This window comes from Pygoscelis adeliae, unplaced genomic scaffold (genome assembly GCF_000699105.1).
Source record: "Pygoscelis adeliae isolate BGI_AS28 unplaced genomic scaffold, ASM69910v1 Scaffold220, whole genome shotgun sequence".
Lineage (NCBI taxonomy): Eukaryota > Metazoa > Chordata > Aves > Sphenisciformes > Spheniscidae > Pygoscelis > Pygoscelis adeliae.
Genome location: NW_008824049.1, coordinates 1648781 through 1674636, shown reverse-complemented (window position 1 = coordinate 1674636; position 25856 = coordinate 1648781). Strand labels below are relative to the sequence as shown.

At 42.2% G+C, this 25856-nt stretch overlaps 3 protein-coding genes across 3 annotated transcripts in view; 2 read left to right on the top strand and 1 right to left on the bottom strand.

Annotated features, from left to right (window-relative positions):
- Positions 1-5062, top strand: part of LRRC31 (leucine rich repeat containing 31) — a 12856-nt gene extending 7794 nt beyond the window's left edge. The window contains exons 7-10 of the mRNA XM_009333568.1: positions 581-748; positions 1869-2036; positions 3236-3403; positions 4586-5062. Coding sequence (XP_009331843.1) covers positions 581-748; positions 1869-2036; positions 3236-3403; positions 4586-4905 — 824 coding nt within the window. The 3' untranslated portion in view covers positions 4906-5062. The remainder of the gene's footprint in view (positions 1-580; positions 749-1868; positions 2037-3235; positions 3404-4585) is intronic.
- Positions 5063-9209: 4147 nt separating this feature from the next.
- LRRIQ4 (leucine-rich repeats and IQ motif containing 4) lies at positions 9210-13480 on the bottom strand. The gene is given in 6 exon segments (XM_009333596.1): positions 9210-9218; positions 9911-10107; positions 10815-10953; positions 11281-11454; positions 12382-13084; positions 13086-13480. Coding segments are annotated over 6 exon segments (1617 nt in total).
- A 1666-nt stretch (positions 13481-15146) lies between these two features.
- LRRC34 (leucine rich repeat containing 34) lies at positions 15147-24990 on the top strand. The gene is made up of 10 exons (XM_009333567.1): positions 15147-15262; positions 16171-16295; positions 16454-16518; positions 17294-17377; positions 18951-19079; positions 20847-20942; positions 22524-22678; positions 22770-22925; positions 24378-24504; positions 24787-24990. Exons 1-10 carry the CDS (start codon positions 15147-15149, stop codon positions 24988-24990), a joined length of 1257 nt encoding a protein of 418 aa, XP_009331842.1.
- The last annotated feature ends 866 nt before the right edge of the window (positions 24991-25856 follow it).

Here is a 25856-nt window from a genome sequence, read left to right as displayed (position 1 = left end):
GCAAAAGCATGTGAAAGTCAGTGGGGAGAGTCACCCTCCACACCATTTCTGAGACACATCTTGGGGTAGATTAATGGCTCTCTGGACATGCTTCCTCTCTCCTCAGACAGAACATAGACAAGGGCACAGACAGGCTAGCTAACTTTTAACAAGCTAATCCTACTCTCAGAGGGGAATCCAAATTCACCATTAGCACTTAATGAGTGTCCAGTGAAACCATATGAAATGGGCTTATTATCTGTGTCTCTCCCTAGTGGCGGTCTTATCCATAAGACAATTAATTAATTGCACTAATTAGCACATCCAGTAGTAATTTCAGCAAAAGGCTGAGGATTGAGTGGATCTGGGGGATGAGCTGGCCTCACCTTCACCTGCTCTTCTAGAGAAGAATGGAGTTGCATGGATGGGGAAGCTTTGCGATATTACTGTATGTCTGCTGTGATTTTACGCTGAAGCTTAGCCTAAGAGCTTTGCCTACAATACCTTGTGCAAACTTTGATGTTAAAGTAAATAAACGCTAAAGCCGTGACCTGTGCTATTGTAGCAGCCAGTGACCAGCATGTTCCCTCTTCCATTTCAGACACTGCTTTACAGCACCTTGCCGAGCTAAGAAAATTAGACATATCGTGTAACAAAGAGATTGGTGGTGGCTTTAAAGACTCAACAGCTCATTTGGCCAGCTTGAAAAAGCTTGAAGTCCTTGATCTCCACCAGTGCTGTGTAACAGAAGAGGACGTGACCGTTTTGTGTAAGGACATGTTGAGGAAATCCATTAAGAATGTAGGTTTTGGCTTCTGAAAATATCTCAAAAGGTGTAAGAGGTTCTGCCTAACCTAGTCTAGCAGATCTCAGTACATTTTCCTTAGGCAGTTCTGGAAATGCAGTGTGGAGGATAGCTTTCTTGATCAGTATGGAATGGTTTTTTGCTGTATCAAAGGAAATCTCATAGTGTCTGATCCCATGTGGAACTAAGGACCTGAATCCGCCATGATTTGGACCCATGATGTGAAAGTAGGAACTGCCACCTAGCACTACTTTTTTTGATAATCAGTAATTTTGGAAATATCCAGAGGCAGTTCCCTCAGTGGTATAAATTGGCATGGATCCAAGGTGCATATGTGCATGTAAATGTAACTGCCTAAAACTCCCTTGGTGAACTTTAAGTCAAGCAGAGAGTGATGTTAGGAGATCTTGCATTGCTGCTGCTCTCTGTTTTACAGAAAAGCTGAAGATTACAGTCTCCAGGTTGAATTGATCCAACTCATAAATACTACTAGGAAGAAAAAGACATTTCCTATTCAATCAGAGAGACAGTTTATTTTTCTGTGTGCATTATCATAACTTTTTGATACTGTTTTTTACTTTTTAGAACAACAACAACAACAAAATATCCTATATCGCCCACATCTTCTTTTCCATGATAAAGAAGATAATTTGAAAAGCTGCTGCTGAAGCATTGGGAAATATTAACTATTAGTAATAGCAATCATGATTTATTTTTAATTTCTTGACCCATAGAGAATAATCACATTAATATAAAGGAGTTTCAGTTAGCAGTGAAGACATTTGGAAGTAACCCCCTTCTCATTTAATGTTAAATTCCCTACTTCACCTAGAAAATTTCAACAGGAAGCCGTGTTCTGACAACCTTCCACACAGTATGTAATACCTAATTTCTTAAACATTCCTACTGAAAATGACAAGGCTATTTATGGAGTAAAACATTACTCACCATAAATTTGAGTGTCAAAACTTGGGCTTGACTTTTGGATTGATTTATAAAGAAAAGAAATGATGTCAGGCAAATATACAACTACATATTTGTTCTGGATCGGTGACTGTCTAATAAATATTTCATGTTTTCATAGCCCAGGTGATACCTTTACTCTCCAGTCTTCAAGAGCTGAATTTATCCTCGAATAAAAATGTAGGAGTCTCATCTGATCCTCTTCTGGGCAGGCTCAGGTTTTTACCGAAGTTGAAATCTGTGGCCATCAGCAATTGTGGTTTAGGCAAAGAGTCGTTTTCATCACTAGGTAGGAATGTTTTTTTAAAGTGTGTCTATTCTCTGTGTATCCTCGTGGGACAAAGCACTTCATTCTCCTTTGGCTGAACTCCAGAGATCACGGTTACATTATACCACAGGTCCTGAGTGAAAAAGCCTGTAACAAAACCAGTGCTTCATGGGACCTGGTTGCAAGGGAAGACTGTTGTATGTCTTCTCTCATTATACCTGGCTGGATGAACTCCTTTTAGTCCTTTGTCTGATAGTAAGCTTTCGAATACTCCCTAATTTTGGAAGAGAAAGCAAAACATGATTTCGTATTATGCTGTAATTATAGTTTGGTTGTAACACTGCATTTGCAGTTTAGTGGGGTAGAGTTTTCACTGAATGTTTTTCACCTCACTGCCGGTGAAAGTTTCAGTAGAAACTTTCTGGGATAGACTTCAGCATGGGGCAATGGAGGAACTGAGGCAATGACTGCAGTAGTGGAAAAGCGATTGCACAGCCATGAAGAAAAGTCCAGGCTAACACAGGATATGTAAATTCAGCCTCTTTTGCCTACTTATTGCAAATCTCAGTGGATTAGTGGTTACACTGTCCCTTTGATAGGTGTTCCATATGGCACATGAAATCTAAGTACAGAGGGATCTGTTAGTTACTGTGTATTGTGCACTTACAATATCTTTTGTACTGTTTACTAGTGACATTGAAACCTATAGTAAAACTTGACTGCCTTCAGCAGAAGCAGTAGCAAGCTAAACTGGTCTGAGGTCCCTGCAGGAACAGTACTATATCATTACAATTATGTAAGAGTGACATCATGGAAATTGGTGTTGTCAAAAGATACAGAGCATTTCACCTTGCATAGTGAGTTCACAGCAAAAAATTACTGTCTCTAAATTGATATAAAATGGTTTAAAAACAAGCTGTTCTATTAAATTGACTTCAGTGGGACAAGGTTAAGCCAGTAATATAAACAGAAAGACAAGAAACCCCTCCTTGGGGGGGTTAAGAGTCCTTAAAGATTCTATAGGCAGGCCATTCTTATATTCTTTAAAGAGCACAGGAGATATTTTTTGTCCGACTTTTATTAGGATAAAATATGTCCTTCTAAGCACAAGTAGGCAGCCTGTTAGGAGCCTATTTACAGGTGAATTGCCGGTGAGGTGTCTATTGAGGCCATGTTGTTTTCTCTTAATAAGCAGAAGTTGCTGGTCTTAATCTTTTCAGCTGAGGCTGCCCTTCACCTTCCTGAACTGGAGATATTAGACCTTTCTTGGAATAAGTGCGTTGGTGGGAACCTAAAGCTGCTTTTGGGAGCACTAAAGCTTGCAACGGAGATTCAAGTGTTAAGACTGAGCAGCTGTAACTTGGTGGCTGAAGATTTGGCACTTCTAAGTATGTATAACATGGTATTTACTAGCAGTCAAGGAGCCAGGGCATTTAGACCACAATTCAGAAGGGACTTGTTCCACGGGCTGAGCACGTTTTTGCATAAATCAAATGAAAAGATGAAAAATACAGCAGTATTTTTCCCAGATAGGGTTTTCATTTTGCTGAAGACCGTGTGTCCTGTACATGCACAGTGCAAAAGCTGAAAATGATAAAAATGCAAAGAATCATTTTAGCAGAGTTTTATCTATTAATACAAAAAGGCAGCACTTAGAAAAATGTAGGGTTTATGTCTGTTTTTTATATCAGATATTTAAAGCTGCCTCTGAGGAGTTTTATTTTGCTCAGTTGCTGGTTTTGGGTTCAGTAATTTATGGGAAATGTATGTGCTGACAGCCATTAATACAGGCACTACCAGCTTTCCGTCCATTAGGTGTGTTTCTGGAGTCAAACTACTATGGGAGAATTAAAACAGAAATATTTTAGCCCACCTCTTAGCAGCTGCTGAGAAATACTAGAAAACAGGAACCCAATGAAGGAATAAATTCTAGGATCCTCTTAAAAACCTGTTTATTTTATAATCATCCTTGTGATTCTGTGGGTCTGACTCATGGGTTTTGAGTGTCTGAGATTGGCAATAGCTGTGTGACAGCTATTAAGGCCCTGTAATCTGAAGGCTGGTGAGATGAAGCCTGAATATTTTTGACTTTACAAACATCACCCTTGATGGGTGTCTCCTTTGCCAATCATACATTAAGGATCCCAGTTCCCTTTAGGGTATATTAGGCCCATTACCCTCCCACAGTGAGAGGTGGCTATTGTAATCATGCAACCCCATCTAGTTTTGCTTTCCTGTTTCTAAATCTCCCTGTAAAGCCTGTCTGCCTATTTTAATTGGCACTTAATATAACCTCCTTCCAACTGACTCAAAGCTTTTCAGGTTGCCATACAATTTTAACCGCATACTTCTGTTCCTTTTGAATTGCCTGTGTTTTAAATGTGGTACACTCCTTCAGCTGTGATAAAACAATCTTTCTGAGATCAACAGCAAGTGATTTTATGCTGCTGAGGAATTGAATCTTGCTCTTTGACTGCTGAAAGGCCTTAAATAATATGGTATTATTGAAAAAGCTTTTAAAGCAATTGCCAGGATGTATTAATTGTGTTTGTGTCTGTCATTTCTTGCAGCGTTACTGACACAGGATGGCCATCTAGCCAGATTACGGAAGCTGGATTTGAGTTATAACAACAACATCTCTGATGAAGGGTGGGTCGTTTTCTGTCAAGGCTTAGCAGTAGTCAAAGAACTCTCAGAGCTGGATGTCAGCCTTCGCCCATCATCCTGCCGTGACTGTGGGACGTGGTTCAGTGAGTTGTTAGCAGCACTGACAAAGCTGCCTGCCTTGGCAGAGCTGGGGATGCAAAGATGGGTCCTTTCAGAATCTCAGCGGAAACGACTGGAAAGCTTTAATCAAGACAACAAAAGAAACATTCGTTTTGACTGTTGATGAAGGTTGAAGGTTTCTGTAAGGCCTTTCACAAGCAGCACACGAACCAAGTATTACGTATCTCTGACTTAGAAGACTGCCCAGTTCCTAGTAATCTCGTCTCATGAGAGCTCTTGAAATAGTTCCATAATTATATAAAACTGTTATTTAACCTCCTGCATGCATAGATCATTCAATTTAATAACATATTCTTTGAGATTCTCTGGGCCATGCTTACACTGCTATGCTGACACTACTATATATGCTTAATCTTTGTGTTGTGAATACGGCAATGACTACTGTCAAAAGAGCAACGATGATTTCAGATGGACACACTGCAGGTTTGCCAATGGAGGGAAGTGGCTGGGGTGTGTGCTAATGCAGGTGGGTGGGCAGTGTGAATGTGGCCTTGTGTATATAAGGAAAATGCCTTTAATGTGAAAATACTTGAAACCTCTATGTTTTAAATTTTAGTTTCTTCTCCCCCAAAACTTTTGCCTCTTTGTGAATGTATTAAAATTAAATAATTGTGAGATTTGGAAAGCATCCCAAGAACTCGGGATTATGTATTAGTCCAGTAAGGAGAATACAGAAGGATCTGTTCTGCCTCTGCTCTGGCCCTTGATGCCATCTCATAGGGTAAATGGCTCCTGTGTACAGAATCAGCATAAAAACAAGGTAAGAAACAGTTGATTGGTGTCTTTGCCAGTCTCAGGGGCAAGGCAAATGCTGTGGTAGGTTAAATCAGAGAGATGCCCTGCTACCTCAGCAAGGATTTTGGATACAGAGAAATCCATAAGCGTTCTGGTTAAGGCTATGCAGAGACTTCAGGGTACTTCAGGGATGCTCCTTCACATCCTGAGCTGTTTCAGCCTTACCCAGATGGTGTTTTCTGTATGGACCCTTTTATGACATGCAGCACAAAACCAAACTTCCAGATCTAAGAGTCTGATCTAGAGCATATGAAAGCCAGTGGGAGTCCCTGCAGTGCCTTCATGCTTCCTGCATTCAGGATTAATCCATTAACCTTCACAACACCTTGTGACATAGACAGTGTTCTTATCCTTACCCTAAAGATGAAGGAAATAAGCAAAGTCTATTATTCAAAGCTACAGGGCAGCTTCTAGCTAAGAGCAAAGCACTCTGCTCTGTTCCCAAGACTTGTTAGAAAAAGGACCAACTTGGGACATGTAAGTGGCTCCTCCTTTTTTCATTTGATAATTTCTTATTTGGCATTTTATTGCATTTGCTTACACAGAGCCAAATTCTGGCATAGTCACTCGTGTCATGGAGCATGTTAACCCACACGTGAGCTCAAAGACTGCAGTGGGATTATTCATCGGTAAGGTATTTTAGGAAGTAAAGATATTAGATCTGCCCACTGAGTGAGGAGTCTTAGAGAAATCCTGAGGCAGCTTGAGGGATAAAGTACTGCTCAATTAGCCCTGAGTATATCTACATGCTGCAGCAATCTCCTGGAGGAGAGGCACAGTAGGATCATTCAGTGGCACTTTCCTAACTTGCTAGGACTCCTCTCAGCAAGTTCTCTCATTCAGGTGCGGATCAATACTCAGCTTTCAGTCTGGGTGACCCTTCCAGTTGGGGTCAGGGTTATAACCAGCAACTGACCATGCTGTGCTGATACCTCTTGATCATTTAATCCATGATTTCATGTGAGGGTCTCTATGGACTTCCTGGTTCCAGTTTCAGTTCCACTTGAAAAGTGCACTTGGCTCCCCCAGCTCTAAGAAACATGAGATGAACTGGTTTGTCTTGGTCAGAGGTAGCAGGGAATTGCTGCAGTGTGGGATCAGTTATTTTCTAGAGAGATCCTCAACCTCTGAAATGAAGCAAAGAGCCCCTGTTTCATACAGGGCTAACGAGATACTTTCAAGCAGTGACTCAAGCCAGGAGAGTTATTCTAATGTGGAAGTACCATCATCTCTGTTTAACAGCAGCACACCAACCTCTTCTCTTAATCACTTGCCTTCCTGTGACTTTCCTCCTCAAATTTGCCTTTGGTCCAACTGGGAAATTGATCCTTTATCTGTTCTGTAAGAATCTCTCTGAATCACTCCTTTCCCACTTGAACCTCTCTCTCTAATTCAGTAAAGTAGCTGGCCCGTGTTTAATGTCTGGTATCTGTTGTAATCTTACTGACTGAACTGGACTTCATTGTTGGGGTTTCTTGCTTTGTCATAGTTGGGTTCCTCGTTTTCAGCTCCAGAGCACAGTACAGACTCACTGCTAGCAACCTCTCCACTTGCTATTCATGATCCCCTTCTCAGTCCTTTGCCCTCTCATGATTCTGTCATACCTGTTGTGCTACTGAAAAGCTTTTATTAAATCACTTCCATTAAATGTCCTGTCTATCTGACAATCTTCCCAGAAATCTCTCTCTTCCAGTGATTGCCTCCTCGGTAGTCTCTGAATCATCCTTCTCTCTGTTCCTCTTTGCCTTCACTTAGGGTGAAAAAAATTTCATAAGACACCTCCAAACAATCAAAACAGCATCAGTTACGTAGTAAAATGGAAAAACAAAACTAAGCCACCCCACTTTTCTGCACTACCAGCTTTCTCCGGCCAACAAGCATATTAATGAGATTTTCGGTATCAGTTGAGTCAAGAGCCAAATGGAAGTAAGATCCGTACCCTGGATGCAAATGCAGCCGCAGCATTCAGAGAGCACTACCTGGAGGTGGAGCTCTAGGAAGAGCTGGGTGTCAGTGACCCTGCCTTCACCACCTCCTTCCGGATACCACCACCTTCTCTGAGGCAACCCAGACAAGGGGAGGGAGAGCAGGACTGCGGTTCCGACCAGCCAGTTAAACTAAATAAAGGGTTCTGCTCCCACCCACTCGTGCATTTTGGATGTGCACAGTGGCCGGTCCCAGTCCAGCTCTGTGCTTTAGGTATGCTGCAAATAAAACTCTGGAGGGGTTTAAGGCATAACTGAGCAATACAGAAGAAAACTAGACAAGGATATCAGATGCCTAGGACAAACAGCTATCTGTAAAGTGCTGTGGAAAGACATGGTTGCATATAAATTTGGCATGCTAGAAGTAGTGTTTGTCATGGTTCTTTTGAATAACAAAGCTGTTACGATGTGCCAGGACCCAGAATCATTGCAGAATATTGCATTCTGCAGACTCTCTGCTTTCAAATAAGCCTGTCATATGCAGACACTTTACAAACTGTCACCAAGCTATCTCAGAGATGAGCTATAACACTAAGGATTTGTCAGCTTCAAAATACTGTAACTACAGATTGTCAAAACATCAGTGAACAGTTTTGTAAAAGTGTAGAAATACTTACAAAACAGCTTTTTACACCTCTGTAAGACAGGATGGTAATGCAGGTTCTGGTAGAAGTGCATATGTTCTGACTGGCTAGAATCCTCCTCTGTATTTCCAAGCAAGGTACTGATAATTTCTGAATGTAAAACTCATTAATTAACTGCTAGTAGGTGGGGCCATAAATATTGTTTCACTCTAGATATGGCTGTACCTCACTCACTGGAAAACAGATTTCTAAGAATTGCATGTAAAATACTTTGGGTTTCAGAACAAAGAACACTTAATTGCACCAGATTCCTACAGATTAGATTAATTTCCAGTTAATCAGCTGCCTTTATGCTTTGAGACAACAGGCATACAGAATGAGCCATCTCAAGAATATTTCAGAATCTGCCTGATTCAGCTGGAGTCAATGTTGACAAAAACACAAAAACAAACCTCAAAAAATCATCTGTTTTCACTGTAACGCTCATTGATTCAAATGCTTTAATACTGCTTGTCTCCTACTCACTTATCTCTTCTCACATTTGCCCTTCTTGTAAATGAAAAGAGCTCTGTGCAGTTTACTGCCCAAATACCACTTTTTGGCTTCTGTTTTCACTTTCCTTTTCCTTTCTTTTCCTTCTTTCTTTTTTTCATTAAATTCTTAAGTGTCAAGGAAGTTCCAATCCCCTTTTGGTTCATCAACCCATGCCACAAACTTTGGATCTGAAAAAGAGAGAAGAACAATCTGGTTACCTGGAGGAAAAGGGTAAAAGCAAACAGTCATGTGGAACAGTATTACTGGTGGATATTCTTGACGCAAAAAGCTAGGCAGATTCTGGTCTCCAAAAACCCCTTTTATTCTGTATTAGACTACACTGTTTGCAGCTAAGATAGACTGCCAGCCACCTGACTTTTCTTTTGCTCTGTTATTTTTTTCAAGAGGAATTTCTTACCAGGGAGGCCACTAACACTGTAGTCCTTTTGACCCTTTGATTAGAGTAGTAAATGACTATGTCTAAACATCTTTAAATGTCACCTTTTACTTCAGAAGAACTGTTTGGGAGAAACACATTAGTTCATGAAGAAATTACAGACATTACAGAAAGAGAGGAATAATTTAGGTTCAGAAGAATCAAAGACTGAGGATTTGCCTTTCCTTCCTTCTTGCCCTGTATTTTTTCTGAGCAAATTAATTCCATGGCCCACTGGTGATACAGACTGATGTTCTTTTGGCGGAAAAAAACAAACAAAAATACACAAAAAATGTGTTTTGTGCAATGTGTTTGCACAATGGATCTTCAACTCTCTACAGTCAAAATACAGTCAGCAAGAGTGGAAAATGCCACCTGCAGTTACTTTCATCTATAAGCAATGCCTTGACTTAGAGGATCTGCCTTGGTTTTAGACACACTAACCATTCCGCTTCCACTGGACAAGAAACTAAGGAAAGCTCCACTGCAAGTTGTAAGGGCTGTTCTGTGCCTGCTGACTGTGACCTGGCGGGGCAGTGACAACCTTCTGGAATCTTTTTGAATGATGCCCAGTGCTGTATTTCCTGATGGTTCCCTATATCTTATCTTAACATGATCAGCGATAGAAGTACTGCTCTGCCATAGCTGATGCAAACAGTGGTTCAAGACATTTTTGATGTTGCATAGAGTGCCCTGTAGGTTGTTCTGCAAAGTATCTATTACTAAAAACACAGCTTTGTATGTATATTGTGGTGGCTTTCTTAACACCCCTACCTTGAAGTTCATGGCCTTTTTACGCCTTTTTTCCCCTAAGTATTCCCAGATGGCAGATGTCCCCTGACAGCACACTTCAGTCGGAGGGTCTGTAGTAGGGTTCCCATCCACAAGGACCAACTCCAGCTGCTGAAGACTGTCCAAATCCTCGGGCAGCTGGGACAGGTGATTGTTCTGAATGAGCAGTTTTTGCAAACCTGAACACACAAAAGCAAACAGCTGCAGCACAAAGAACAGGAATGATGGGGAGCATTCCTGTGTGCTCCCCATAAAGAGCACATGGATGAGGCACAAACAATTCAGTCTGTGCGTGTAATGAATGTGTGTATTGAACATCTCATCAGAGCGTTTAAAATTCTAAGTGTCTGCTCCCAAATATAGACGGATGGGACTCAGGATCTCCTAGCAAAGCATTTACTTCACTAGATGAAGACTATTCACCTGGCAGCCAGGTGGCCAAATCCAGCTTTCAGAAGTCCTGCTAATTGGCACACCAACAGTGCTAGTGAAATAAGCCACACAGAAATGCAATGAACTGGGGAAGATGGAAAGACTGGGCTGGGGAGCATCCCCAGAGAGCAGGTTCCTCACCGCTCCCCTGGAGTCACTGGTGCTGACCCAGTGGGTCTTCTCACATCAGGGGGTCTGCTTGGAGCTGACCCTTTTCCTTGGGCTCCTGAGGTTGAGATGGGTCACAGGGCAGGAACTCCTGTCCACTTGGCTTGGGCACAGCGCTTCCCCCACCCTCCCAGTTCCTAACTTCTATCCTATTTGGCTCCCTTACAATTACAGGATGAGCCCTGAACGATGCACTGCATTCCTTCCTTCCCTTCTCCCCCTCCTTCTTCCAAAATACTTACTGGTACTTGTGTCCTTAAGGCCACAAACACAGACTATTTTTCACCTTGTATTTGGCATACAGAGTCTGGGAGCTGTTTAAGGAGATCGTTGCGACTGTCAAGTATTTTAAAGTGGATCAATGAGCCGATGGCTGCGGGCAGGTACTCCAGACAATTATTCTCCATATGCAGTTCTTTCAGATTCTGGAAAATACATGTGCATAACTTTTAATAATTAAAGGATTTTTCCTTAGCTTGATATTTAATTAATGTACAGAGAATATCAGTAAGTGCAGAAGTAAGGTTTATAAACTGACCTACCATTGGGATGACTACTAAACACAAAGAGACAACAAGAGTTTCAAACACTGAGTTTTGATATTATTCCTATTCTGACAGCCTTGGCCTGATGCTGCACCATGTACCTAAAGAGATTAGGAGAACCTTCAGCCCTGCATTTGGGAGCAGCTGAAGTCCACGGAGGTGCCATGCCGCAGCAGACCAAGATCTTCCCCCTTCTATTGCTCCTACCTGCAATTTGCTGATGTCTTCTGGCAGACTTGCGAATTTAATTCCTTTATCTTGTCCTGGTTATAATCTCTCTAATGACTCCAGGAGCAAGATTTCCTTTGGAAAGATACTGCATTAGTTTTCAGACAGGCTAAGGCATTTCAAATTTGTCAGTTCTTTCACCTCCACAGGTATCTAGACACAGTCATTAAAAAGATACATTATGTCAATTAAACAGTAATCTTTGGGATTTTGTTTTTAGGGAAAAATCTCCAAGAAAATGCTGTGGAGCTGCATTACTGTTGATGGATGAACACAGAATATTCTGCTCATTAATATGACATTATACCTCACAGTATGGTGGAAATTTTGGCAAAAAAATCCATGTTGTTTCCTCTGCTGGAAAGATTTCTTATGGGGCTAATTTTATTTCTTAGCAGAAACATTAGTCTGCTTCTTCATTTCCTTTGTATGCACAGTGCAGGGGAGAGTAATTTAAATGAATGAAATCTGAAAGTGATTCTTTTGCATAAATTATTACTTCTGTAAATGTAACCTGCAAGAAGAAAATTGCACAAGTGAAAATCTCCTTGGAAAAGAAGCATTGCATTATATAAAAAGGAAGATGTATTCTGAGCCCTAAAATGAGTATGTCCATGAAAACTGTTACACTTATAGTAGCACAGCTTTAGGGTACATAATTGCTCATTATCAAATGAACAGCAAATGTTAATGGTATTAAAGGCATTAACAATATCACATCCATTTTTAAATTGCCCTCCGCTCTGTTTCAGTTTGTAACGTATTGATTCTACACAAATGTAGCTCTTATTTTCCAGCGTACACAGAAAAAGATGCAAAAAGACTGAAGCAGTCCCTCCAGTCAGTATTTCATCTTTATGATTCAACACAAAGGTCAGTGTTTCCACGTTCTTGCTTTTTTCTCCCTGCCTGAATCCTCAGATGTCAGTGATAATGAATAACCCAGGCTCAGGCGCATACCAGGTGGAACATGCCTTCTCACTGTAGTAAGGAAAGGTGGCACTCAGTTGTAATGAAGAACTTAGATTTTGCAAAAGGGAGGTATCAATAAAATAAGAATGAAAACAAAGGAACAAATACCTCCTGTATCTGATTGCCATCTAGGGCCAATACTTCCAGATTTTTCATAGTACGTATTCCTTTAGGAATCTCATCGAAGCAATTTTCACTCAGATCTAGTATCCTGACACTAGTTAATCTGGTGAAGGACCTGGGTACTGTGCGCAGTCCGGTGTTCCTCAGATAAACACGGGAAAGGGATGGCCAGCAGCAGATCTGGTGTGGGAACTTCTCCGGGCTGTTAGCAGACAGTCTGAGTACTCTCATTTCAGTGAGATTCTTCAAACATGGGGGAAGCTTGTGCAGGAGATTATAAGACACATCCAGCACAGCCAGCTTCTGGCAGTGTTGCAGTGTAGGAGGAATGGAGGATAAGTTATTAAAAGCTAAAAATAGCTTAACTAAGTTTGTCAAAAAGCCTACCTCTTCTGGGATGCGACTGATCAGATTTTGTTCCAGATTGGTTATTTCTAAATTAGCAATATGACAAAGCTCCTTGGGAAAACTTTTAAATCTATTTTTCTGGAGGTAAATTTCCTTGAGTTTTGTCAGGTTCACTATTTCTTTAGGCAGACACTTGAGATTATTGTCAGGAAGGCCAAGCAGTTCAACACGATGGAGGTATTCACAGATCTGCACTGGGATTTCGTACAAGTTTGTTTTATAGAGCCTGAGCTGACAAAGGGACTCCAACTTGCTGCTAACTAGCAGCGAACTACAAGAGGGGATTGTTACTTAAATCTAAGCTCAGAAGACATTTCAGGTCCCCTAGTTCTTTGCATATGTCCTGTATGTGATTCTATTCCTAGTAGAGGACCTTCATGTGCCTCAGGTGATTGATGTCTCTGGAGATGCTTACAATCAGGTTCTTTTCCATGTGAGGCTCTTCCAGATATTCTAGACTCAAGACCCCCATCGAGATGGTTCGCAGTTGCTTGTTGGCTAAGTCAATGAAAAATATCCTGTCTGTGACACATGTAGGAGAAAGAGCTTCATTCTCTGGCACTTCATTCACTGGTATTTCTTGTGCAGTCTGATCACGGTCATCCTCAAAACCAACAGTCAGCTTTGGAGCAGTGAGTGCCCCCTGCACTGGCCTCCTGGCTCTGCTGAGACTCATCCATCTCTGCTCCTTATTTTTAATTTCAGAAGAGAACAAAATTAAAAATCAACAGTACTCAAAGACCTTTCTATGCTAAATAAATACTGGCAGAATTCAGCATTTAGGGACAGGTTCTAGTCTCAGTTGTATCCCTGCAAAAAGCTGCTTGTGTTCATTGAGATCAAATCCTGTCGTACATACTGCAGGACCATATCTTTGAATCCCAGTGCATCCTGAAGTGCCCCAACAGCCAAATTCGGAGTGTGACCTTATGAAGTCAGGGGAGCTGGCTGAAGCAACCTCCTTGAGTCTTGAAGGTCTGTATTTACAAACACTGATTGAGATCTGTCTTCAGCTATGCTGATTGCAAAAATGGAAGAGCCCTATTGTAAAAAGGTGGCACCTTCTTCTGTAACACTTAGGGGTTTCTGAGCCAGACAGATGCCAGTGAATCTGATATTTGATAACCCTCGAAGTTGTACCATTGCTGATAGCAAAAGAGCGAGAGGTGGGAAGGGGCGACTACCTGAGCGACCTCTGATGTCTGGACAGTAGAAACCTTTCAGCTGGCATTTAAGGAACAACAAGAGAGAATGTGGAGGTCGAGAGGCAGCTGTCTGTCGTCTCCCACCCCTGACGCCCTTTTCTCTGCTGCCGTAACCGCGCCGAGAGGACGTCACATTTCCAGAGATGGGTGGTTTCCAGGTGCCACCGGGACAAGGAGGAAGAACTGAGTGACCACCATGGGGAGAGAACCCACACTGGGCTTCCCAGTCTAATTCACATGTTGCACGAGGGTATTTTCTTTTTTATTGGCTCTGAGTTCAGTACTCGGGTGTGAGCCCCGCACACTGTGGGACAGGAGACCCTGCAATCCCAGCCCAGCCCCTCCTGCGTATAAGGGCAGTAGTGAAGTCGGTGGAAGGATTTATTTGGTGGAAAGGACCGGCACAGGCACCTCTGAAGTAGCTGCTAAGCTGTGTAACCACGGAAATTTTTGCAAAGGCTCCTCGGAGACCACGGGCAGACCACTAAGTAAATACTCCGGGGGCGAGCTGCTGAAACTCCCCTCCCTGCAGAAGCTGGGCACCACAGATGCGGCCAGGCCTCCACCGTGGGGAGGGCCCAGCACGGCACAGGGGTGGGGTGGCGGTGGGGCCTCCTGCCAGGGCTCTGGGCTGGGCCTGGCTACCTTCACCCGCTCCCTCTTGGTGGAGGGCCTGGGAGGCCCTCCGTGGAAACGGGCTGCATTACCAAACATTATTAACCTTGGAGCAGCCTGGCTCGGCCGTGAGGCAGAGCTGACCCGTGGGCCCGTCGCTGCGGGTTGACGTGGGGAGAGGGTGCAGGCGTTGATCGCTCAGGTAGGCCTGTGGAGGTTGGGAGCCCCACTGCTTTACAGGGAAAAAGGACCTCTCTATGGATATTAATTCTCTGTTAGCTCAGATCCTATGCGATGGCGGATCAGAAACACATCCACAAATCCACATTTTTTCCCCATGCTTTTCCTGTCTGTCTGTATCTATGTTATTCTTGTGTTGCATACCAAGAGTTGTAACCCTTTTCAGACCAAGCCCATTTTTATTGTTATGCAGAGCCCAGCACAACGGCGCTTGGGGCCATGGTGATGTTGCTAGGCTGCCATAACGATGCGGTAACACTTTGTTTTGTTTTCCAGCAGGTCATGTCAGTTCATCCAGATCTTCACCAGCACTATGTGCGGGCCTGCCAAAAGTTGGGCCGACCTGAAAACCCCTTCATTGCTCATGTGCTTCAAGAAGCTGATAAAAATGATAAAATGTAAGGAAATAACAAACAGCGTGTCTCAGATGCTTCTGAAAGCCTTAAACGAGATAGCAGCACAAGGAATTGAACAATGAGAAAGTTCATGCAGTTTCAGGCTTAAACACAAATCATATTTAGCATTTACTGCTGAAGTTCTGCTTTGACTCATCTTGACATCATCTTGGCAGAAGTTTGTAGCTATATATCCGTTCTGGGCAGCTTTACAAGCAGTGAAATTAAAAAAAAGTGAAAAATGTACAGGATGGTGCCTTTGTGTCCCTTAAAGAAGCCAAACCCAGTGTCTAGTCATCCTAAGTCCCTTCCTTTTGTCTCGCTCCTGTTTAAAAAGGCTCAGCTGCATCTAGTTAGCTTCCAGCTGGTAATGCTTCCCTGAACTGTCTCTGAATCCTGCCAAGGTATTAACCACCCAAATTCTCTCTCATTATATGGCTAGGTAGGGCTTCCTCTCATGGATGCTCCTGGAGTCAAAATTAATTGTCCTTTGGAGAGAAAACCTGAGAAAATACAACCTAGTGAAATGGTTTGTGTTAGGTTTTGATCCTGAGGGCAGGATAGAGTAAATAAAGGAAAGGGAACAAGTGAAAAGGAGATGATGAAGTAACCTCCAGGATAGTCTTTATTTCCATCTGCCTTCCCCTCATCTTGCTTCTTCCTGCTTTCTGTGCATGTCTGCGAAGTGTGGTCTTGCAGCCGTGCAGTGTCTTCAGAGTATCAAAAAGGACAGTGCTGAGATACAGCTTGAATCACGTCGTCTGTCATGGCGTTACCAAAGGTAGCGGCAGCAGCTAACTGCATGCAAACACATCAGTGAGGGCAAGCATGGATACGCTTCCTATCTGGAGAGAAAATTCATTTTTCTGTATCATTACATCTCCCCATGTGGTTACATTTTTATGTTACAGCAGATGGACAAAAGGGATCACATTAAAAATAGCTGGAAGTAATCATCTAGTGCCTGTGCAGAGAGTTACAGATGACGATCTTCAAGTTCTTGCCTCTGTCTTATGCAATACTGGTTTTGTCACAGGTAAGCTTTTTTCATATGTGTTTGACATTGCTGTTCTAATATAAGAAAACATAAGCAGTCTTGATTTCAGCCTTAGTTCATCTTTATTTCTTTTTGTTTAGAGATCAGTTAATTGTAGATATGCATCTGTCACATTCTTCATTCTTCATCTTTTTCAGGTTTGGATCTTAGGTGTAATGTATTGACTGATGCTGGAGCAAAGCACATGGCGACACTCCTCCAGGTGCCAAAATGATGTTTATCATTCAGCACCTTGTAATTTATTTGGCTATGATAATATTTATCTGTGGTAAACTGGAGACAAGAATGCAGTGGTTTGGCAAAATTCATTCATTTTGACTGTCACTTCCAAATCCATCCCACCAGAATCTCAGGTTGTATTCTCTGGGGAGATTTTTAATTTCTGGTAGAAAACCGTCGGACGTTTGGCTAGGGTGTCATGAAGAAAGAATGGTAGAATAAACTGTGGGGCTTTTAGGCTTACAGTCCAATTCAACAAAGGAGGTAATGGTAGTGTCGAGTGTGCCAGGGCCTTTGTTTTAGATACTTTATCATGTCTGTTAGTCTTTTTGGAGGTCTAAACATAGGAAACTTTAATGCTGCCTTTCTGTCATTGTAAGCACCAGAATACAGATGGAAAACGGTGAGTTGCGCTCAGTGCCTGTGTTTCTGGAGCTCAGGGAGGGCCACTAAGTTCACAAAATACCTGAAGGTCTGCGTCTGAGCTTGGCCACCTGCCTCATTTGGACATGCTGAGCACGCGGGTTCCTAGGCGGCTTCTGTAAGCCCCATGATGATGTACACACTATGTTTTTCTGCCTTTCCATCATCATCTGACATACTTTGGCATTCTTTAACTACTTCTCCAAATCAGGGGCTGCCTGAAAGGCAGCGAAGGGCAGAGGTTTTAAGTACGTGTATGACGCATCTCCTTTTTGAAACATGCAGGCATGCTCTGGAAAAAAGTCTCATTGCTTTCTGCTTTGTTTGTTCCTAAGGAAAACTCCACTCTGCGGGACCTTAACCTGATGTTTAATGATATTGGCACAAGTGGAGCAGAGCTGATAGCGAGAGCACTCCACGTGAGTATTTGTCTGGGAGGTTTAGACAATGGCATCTAGTTTGATATTTTTGCTTTTGATGAACTGTACTAGCTGTCCTGCCAACATCAGAGCTGGCTGAAAGGGCCCTCTGTCTCTAGTCCATTCAGCATTTTGCTGTATCACAGGGATTGTTTGTTTTCCCAAGGCAGACTTCAGAAATCAGATTTCACATAGAATGGCACTGTGCTGCCATTAACACTCAATTATCACACCTATCACAGCTGGATTTTTCTGTGTGAAAAATGCTATGCTATAGGATATATAATGTCATCATGTTTTTTCCTTTTTTTAAAAAAAAGATTGTATTGAATTTGCCTGTACTTGATCTTAATATTTGTCTTGATTCAAGATGTCTGAGATGTTTCCAAAACTGTGCCTTACAGCAGCAGCATAAAAACATGTTTGTTATTTTTAATGTGGTTTCCCAAGGAAATGAGGCTTGTGTGTAAGATTTGTTGTGTTTGTGAAATGAGGCTCACGTGAGCTCTTTCTTCTTCCTTCATAGTCTTTGAATTCTGGACTGATTTCAACTAAACTTGACAGGCCTCCAAAACGCTACGGTTGTACAGTAGATTGTACAACACTGGGCTTGCAAGCAACCCCCAAACCTATTTGTGCAGCCTCCCGGCCGCGTTTGCTGGGCGGGTGGGCGGTGGGACCTGACCAGCCAGGCAGCCCCTTGGCTGCGTGGGCTCCCACTGCCCGGCCAGGCAGGGGGGATCCGGGAGTGAAGGGGGTGTGTTACTGAGGGAGGGAGAGGGAAGGAGATGCTGTAGCGAGGTACCACAGTGGGGGAAGGGGTACTGGGGACATGTGGAAGACATAAAAGCCGTATGAAACCAGGCTCACAGAACTACTTGTTTTGTAATCACTTAATCAATCACAATCTCTGGTAATGAGTGCTTACGGTGGTACTGAGGAATTAAAAATACAAAACTACTCTGCATTGCATTTAGGGCTTTAACAGTGAATAGATATTTCATATCCATTGAAATTCTGTGGAGGGTGAGGGGAAAGATGCTGGCTTTTCTAGACCTCTGATCAGAACTTTATACTGCCAGTGAAGTCTCCAGGCCAGCAAAGACTCACACGCTGGTTTGACGCTGCACCAAGTAGTCCTTCCGAAGGCGACTGGCTTCACTGAGCTTTTACTGGTCATGTGATTTAAAAGACCATGAAAAGTAATGCAAATTATATTCTTGTTTAAAATACACTTACTAGATTTAAATCGGTTTTGATATCGTTTCCGTTTCAGCTGCCAATTTAGGCAGAAATATCTGCCTGGATTATTTTCCTGAGTCTGCAATTTGTGAACTTGGGAGAAACAGAAGTTTTCAAATACTCAAGTTTTGCTTCCAGACTCTCACGTGTTTGATTCCACTGTGGGGAGCTTGAGCCAACTGCTTAGTCAGTGTTATCACTTAGAAACAATTCTTCTGGAGGGATGTTTTGTCTTTGTGTGACAACCAGAAGGACTCACAGGAAAAAGGACAGTGTTGTTTTTCAGGCCATTTAAAAGGAATTGATTTTTTTTTTTTTTTATTTTGTCTAGAGGAATGAAACTCTTGTGTATTTGAGAATGACTGGAAACAAAATAGGAAACAAAGGTGGGATGTTCTTTGCTTCAATGCTACAAATAAATTCAACCTTAGAGAAGCTGGATCTTGGAGACTGTGATATAGTGAGTAATCCAGTAAAATTATCAGCAATGACATAAGTCTTTCAAGGGTATTACAAAGGTCCTGCAGTGCTTAGTTAGGGGGAAATGTCGTCTGTTGTCATTGATTTTACATTTTGTGATAGCTGGAGGTAACACAATATATAATATTGCAATGTGTACTTGGAAAGACATGTTGCATAAAACACCTGTGAAGTCATAACTGATGATATATTAGAGCCACTAGAGCCCTGGGAATTCAGGTGCTTGCCTTTCACATTTTCCAAGGTTTGTTTCTGCTGTTCATTTTTGTTATGCTGTCTAAGTCCTGTGTAATTCATGTTGAAGAAAGGACTTCTTATTCCCTGGAGGTTCTTTTCCTTCTAAAGTGTGCAGTGCTATAACGCCTGAAAGTCACTCAGTTCCATAGCTCTGTTGCTCCTATCAGAGCTCGATCCATGAAGGACATAGGCACAAGAGTGCTGAATTGAGTAGAAAGGCCCCCAATTTGACCTTAGATAACTTGCCGCCTCCTAGACTTGGGTGCTGAGACTTCTTACGCAGTGCACAGGAAAAATCAGGAGGGTAGAAATGAGTCAATACACTAAGCAGGGTGCTTCCCACTCCAGCCAGTAAAAACCTGTGGATGGCTTTTAAAAACCAGTGGGGTACAGCAGGAGGTAGCAATTGGAGCTGTGAACCTCCTCCTGGTGCAAGGTCCCAGCGCCTGACTGATGGCGTGTCCTTGTGTGGTCACATCAGAGGGGCCGGAAGGTGGAAGTGGTTCTTCTCCCTGCCTGGGAGAATTTGGTCCTGTATCTTGCCCTCTGGGAGAAGGCTCTAACCAAGCTAGAAGTGAAATGAAGATGGGCCACTCTCAGCCTTCCTGTTAAGAGTGTTCATCTTTTCAGGAGATAATGAAGTGTATGTTGGGCAAAAAGAGTAAGTTTGACTGTAACCGGACAGTTATGAGTGTCACCTGGAGGCAGGGAGAGAGCTGGGGTGAGATGAAAATTTTATTATATTTGTTTCCTGGAATTACAGAATTGCTCCTAAACTAGAGGGGGAATACTTCTCAGAAACGGTGAAGGGCGTTATGAAAACATAAACAAGGGAAGTGTAGCCAGTGTAGGATTTATTTGAAAGCTTAGTATGTTTATGCTTGGTAGGGACTTGATAGAAAACTGATTTAAAATGAAATAGCTTTGGGTGTAGACCAGCCTAATTGGAAAATAACGTAAATATAAATTAGTGAGCAAACGAGAAGAGAATACAAAAATCTGAACTGGCCTGTATTCTAGACTCTCACTACTCTGTACCACATTATTTCACATTTAGTATGAATTTACCTAGTGGATAAATGTTACCGAAGACTTTTACCAAAGACCTTAGGGAACACACACAAGCTGATTTTAATTCATAAATCAGGAAAACCAAAATACAGGATCAATTAAATGGACAAGTATCTTTGAGATACATTATTCTTGCTTTTTATTTTCTGAGTTGCCAAATTTCATGGCCATTTGTACTTCTTAGCCTAATTCCACTCTATTATTGCATAGGGAGTTGGCATTGGTATTATCAGAAAATACATTGGGTCTGTAAGCACTTGCCTGCTGCACTTGCATCACTCCAGAGTACATGGAGGCAGAAATGATAGCATTTCCAATCTGAGCCCATTTGATGTTTTTGATCTTCTGACAATCGATTCTAAGAAGTCATGGTAATTTGGTAGCTTGATCTAGACGTCGGACAGGTTTCTCTAAAGAGTTTATTTATTTTCATTTCCAGGGTACGCAGTGTCTAATAGCAATAGCAACAGCCCTGACGCAGAACAAATCAGTTAAAGCAATAAACCTAAATCGTCCTTTACTATACAGCCAAGAGGTATGTAAGTAGACTGTAGCGTCAGCTCGGTCAAAGAGAGAAGCGTAAGTCAGTACTGATGTATTTATGGACAGCTGAACTACACGGCCCTCTGGGTTTCCTTAGAAAGTGAAGTAAATAGTTGCAGAAATACTCTTTTCCTCTTTCTGTGCCAAGTTTTGTGCAGTCACAGGCTGCCCCTGTTTAACTAGAAGGTTAATTTTTTAAAAATTTCTTTCTTGGTACATATGCATTTGTTAAATAATGGGCTAATGGAGAGGGCTTGGTATTGGAGAACCAAGTATTCCTTCTGCTGTTACAGCACGGAGAGTTTTATGCGTCGTTCAGCAAACTGAGGGAGAAATGCTGTTTAGCAGGAAATGAGGGGAAGAACAAAAGACTGCTGTTTATCTGAGCAGTGCAATACGTGGGCAATTGCCAGAGCCCGCAGCCTAAAGAAGAAAGGCACGCTTCAACAATATGCCATATTCACTGGGCTGTGTGGTTTTGTTGTTTCACTACGTGAACTTGAAGCATGAATTTAACCAGTGAATGAACCTCGTCAATGTAAAACCTATGATGCATTTGTTAGCCAAAAAAAAGACACAAACCCTTCAAAACAATTGAGCACCGAAAAGAGAATCTGCAAGGCAGTGTTTGCTGGGGGCAGCACCACAGGCCACTGGATGTGTACAGGCACACAGAGCTGCGGGGCTTTTGCTTGCAGGCATGCAGCTTCTGCGCATCATCGCCCTGCTGAAGCCTTGGCTACAGAGCTGGTTGCGGTGGTGGTTTCACCAGCCTGGCAGCTGTTGTCAGATGTCTGCGATAGGTACAGTATTTTCCTGATGGCAGGATAATGAAATTAAACTGTCACGAAGGCCAGATCTTCCTAAATTCCCAAAGGTGAATTCATCAGTTTAAACAGATTTTAGTTGTTTCTTTTCTACTAAGACAGGGCTTGATCTGCCTAAACCCAGTTTTAGAAATAAATTTAAACTACTGCTATTGAAAATATGGGCCATTAAGGGCCTGGTTTGTATCTGTGGGAGACTCTTTGCCACTGTTCCCACCTTCAACTCTATCATTTTCTGAGGCCTCTGGGTTGCTGCCTTATTTTTGACTCACAGTATTCTTAACTAAACGTGACAACTTCAAAACGAACTTACTTTGTGTTACAGTGACAGGACGTATTTTTTCCCATAGCAATCCTGTTTCTTTTTATGAAATAATAGATTAGTGTCATGACAAAATATTTTAACGTTAGCGAAGACTGACTCAAACATTCAGTTTTTTAAGAGCAATGACTGGGAGGGAAACTGATTAGACAATGATTCAAACATTGATGCTCCTGATATTTGCAGGGATGTATATAGTACTGTAAATCTGCAAAGATATTTCTGGTATTTTTCATTTTTTTTATTTTCAGCATTATCGTAACATATTGTTTCCTGGCTATTTTTAATACAAAGCTGCAACATACAAAATAGGACACTACTGACAACCAAATCTTGCTGTTAGTTGCGCATCTCCCTTTTCCTGAAGCAAGACCATATCTTATCCTAAAGTACAGCTTAATAAAAACTGAGTGTATGTTTTTAGGAAGAGACCACAGTTCATGTAGCTCTGATGTTGAAAAATAACTCTTCTCTTGTGGAACTACATTTGTGCAAGCACGAAATGAAAAATTTTGGTGTAGAGCGACTGTGTGAGGCATTGTATGAAAACTCCAGCCTGAGATACCTTGATCTTAGCTGGTAAGAGTTACTACGTGACATCGCCCTGACTAACATTAGACACTCATTTTCTTAGCACCCTTTTAAAAAAATGTGTGCATCTCTCTTTCAGTAATAAAATAACCTGTGATGGTGTAAAATTTTTGGGAGAACTACTAAAACGGAACCAAACCCTGGAAATCCTAGACCTTAGTGCAAACCGAATAGAAGATGACGGAGCCATCTACCTGAGTGAAGCCTTGGCTTTGTACAACAGGATTCTTCAGGCGTTAGTATTTACGTAACTTCCCCAGAGACTGCAGGTGTAACGACTCAGAGTATAAGAAGCTCGCACTTTGCAGTGGCTGAACTGACAGCAAAACTGTGTGCTTTCACGTTGCCGATCAGATTAGAAAAGTCAGAAGGTTCCAAACTTCTTAGCCCATTTTTCTTTCTCAGGAAAAAAAATGTGAATGATGGATTGGGTGGGATTCCTTTGCCTAAGCATAGGCGTCTCCCACCGTTGGAGATGCTGCAAGACCTGTGAGACATCCTAGGGCGCTGGCAGGTGGCCCCCAGGTCCTTTCGGAGCCCTGCAGCTTGGAGACCAGGCAGGTCAGAGGGCACAGGAGGCCTGTGCTTGGGTAACTGAACTAAGTCCCCTGTAGCTTCACGTGAGCTAAAGGAGTAAAACACTAGGCTAAGAAATGACATTCAATCCCACGTGCTAATGCCTCGTGTTCACCTTCCCGCACCGCCAGGCCTACCCGTACCTCGTTTTATCCCTTTTCCTTGTACTTCCTTTTTTTCATCTTGTAACCATTGCTGTGGCCTGACATATAATTATTCTTCTTTTTCAGGGTTTTTTGGGGTTGACAGTTAGATCGGTTTTGTAGTGGTTCATCTTACATGTGATTCACAGCTTTTACAGTCATTTAAGGAGGGGGGAAGGCAATTAGATCTCATTAGTTCTTTTTGCATCTTTAAAGCGTAGGTCCCTGTGGCGCACAAACGAAAACAAACCGAGAGCTGTACATCTTCAGAATTTTACGATAATCAGATTCCACGCAGGGATAAGGCACTATATTTGTTGATTCTGATCTTCAACACTTAAGAAAATCCTCTGTTTAAGTTAGCTTCTGGGTGAACCCAAAAGAGCTGTAATCTCTCCATCAGGGTGTATTTTGTAGCCCGCATTAAACCGTGCGCCGGCAGGATGTAAAAGCTGATCAAAGGTGTTACCTGAAGCCATTAGTTTTAAGTAGCAGACTGAAGAGGTGGCGGCTGCTAGGTGCCTCTGAAAGCCTTCCAGGTTCACTAATATAAAAATAACTGCCACTCCACAAAGATCAAAGCTTAGCCTGGATAAGTGCCAAGGCTTGGGCTTCAAAGCAGACTAGAGATGAGACCTGGCCACCACACAGTAAGCCACCGACACTGAAGAACTAAATGGTGAACAACCTGGCTGCACGAGTCCTGGAAATGCCTTGCGAAACAGTACAAGTCCGTAGTCCAAACTGCCTTTAGCAACCTGAAGAAGATTTTATAGTAGGACTGGGCTTGATACAAATGAATAATTACATTATTAATAACAAATATAAAATTTCAATATACATACAATATAGGATATATAATAATATATGATGATAAATAAATCATAGTTAAACTCTTAGTTTTAACTAAGAGATGGGAATTCAGTGGTTTGGCACACATTTGCGTAACTATTTTCTCTGTTTATTAGGTTGTCAGTAGTAAGCAACAATATAAGTGGCAAAGGACTCGTAGCTCTTTCAGATGCAATGAAAACAAACGTGGACCTTTCCTATATTTACATTTGGGGGAACAAATTTGATGAAGCCGCCTGTATGGTAAGTGTTTGCTTCTGAACTCTTCTAAGAGAGTTGTTTTTTGTTCGTTCTAATCTGTTTTTACAATCCTTGGGAAGACTACAGCAATTCGTGAACAAGATACCTGATTCAGTCTGTTTTTTTTTTTAAATAATTATAATATGGTGGTGCTGTAATGAGACTCACTGAACATCAGCATACCGAAACGATCAAGTACTTGCCTATTGTGTGTTTTCTTCTAGGGCCTTCACTGCAGTCAAAGTGGAATATTCTATGTCAGATTCTTGTTCTTACTCATTTCAGGCATTTTCAGAATTAATTCAGACGGGCCGCTTGAAACCTAACTGTACAGACGTGGAACCGTATGAAGTGGATGGGCATGTTCACCTTGCAGAGCTCTCCCATGGCCTTAAGAAGCATTACTACTGGACACCAAGTTGTGGGGAGGTGACGAACAAAGATGCTAATGCCAGTCTGGCAATTGCAGCGCTTTCAGAATACTTGTGAGTGAGGTAGCAGCTGGATGCGCTCCATATGCTTGAAGTTTTCCTATCTTGTTTCTAGTAAAATAGATTACATCGGTATCAAACTTGCTGCATGTTGTTTCTTCAGGGTCTTTACTCTAGAAGGAATCTAAAAACACTTGAAGTAGCATTAGAGATAAAATATCAAACCAGTGATCTTAAAATTTGTTGCTGAAAATGCCCAAGCTATTAAAAGCCTATTAGTATGAAAATGCTTTAATTTTGCTGCAGTCGTTTCTATTGCACACTATCATCTCCTTCACCTTACCATGATTAGCTGTAGTTCCAGGGTTCCCAGGTGATAGATGAATTTAGTGAACTGACATGCTAAGAGGAAAACATTTTCACCACCGCACAGTGCACTAAGGGTGACACTAGGTATTCTTAGCAGTAACAGGGAGTAGAACAGTCACTGATGAGAGGCATGTGAAGAGTTCAGACTGCAGCACTGCAGATGCATGAATTGAACTCCTAGCAGCTGAACTACTCCGCTCTATTCAGGAGACCCTCTCAGATCAGGATTTTTATCAAGTGCTTCTCATTTTAAAAAGATGCAGGGGCTGGTTCAGAACAGCAGCAGAGCCTATGGATAGGGTATCATGACCACAGGGTCCTCTTCCACGTGGCAGCTGCAGAGGAAGAGCTGTCGTCGCCCTTCCTGGGCTGTGGTCTCTGCAGTCAGGTTTCCACATAGCAGGGAGAACCCACAGGTAATGTTATTGCATCTCTGCAGGCTGGAGTACAGCCAGGCAGATCAAACTGACAAAAACCTACACCCGGGACTGCCGCTGGGGAGCAGCTTTGCTTGACAGCAAATCAGATATGGTGTAGAACAAGGTTCCTGTTGAA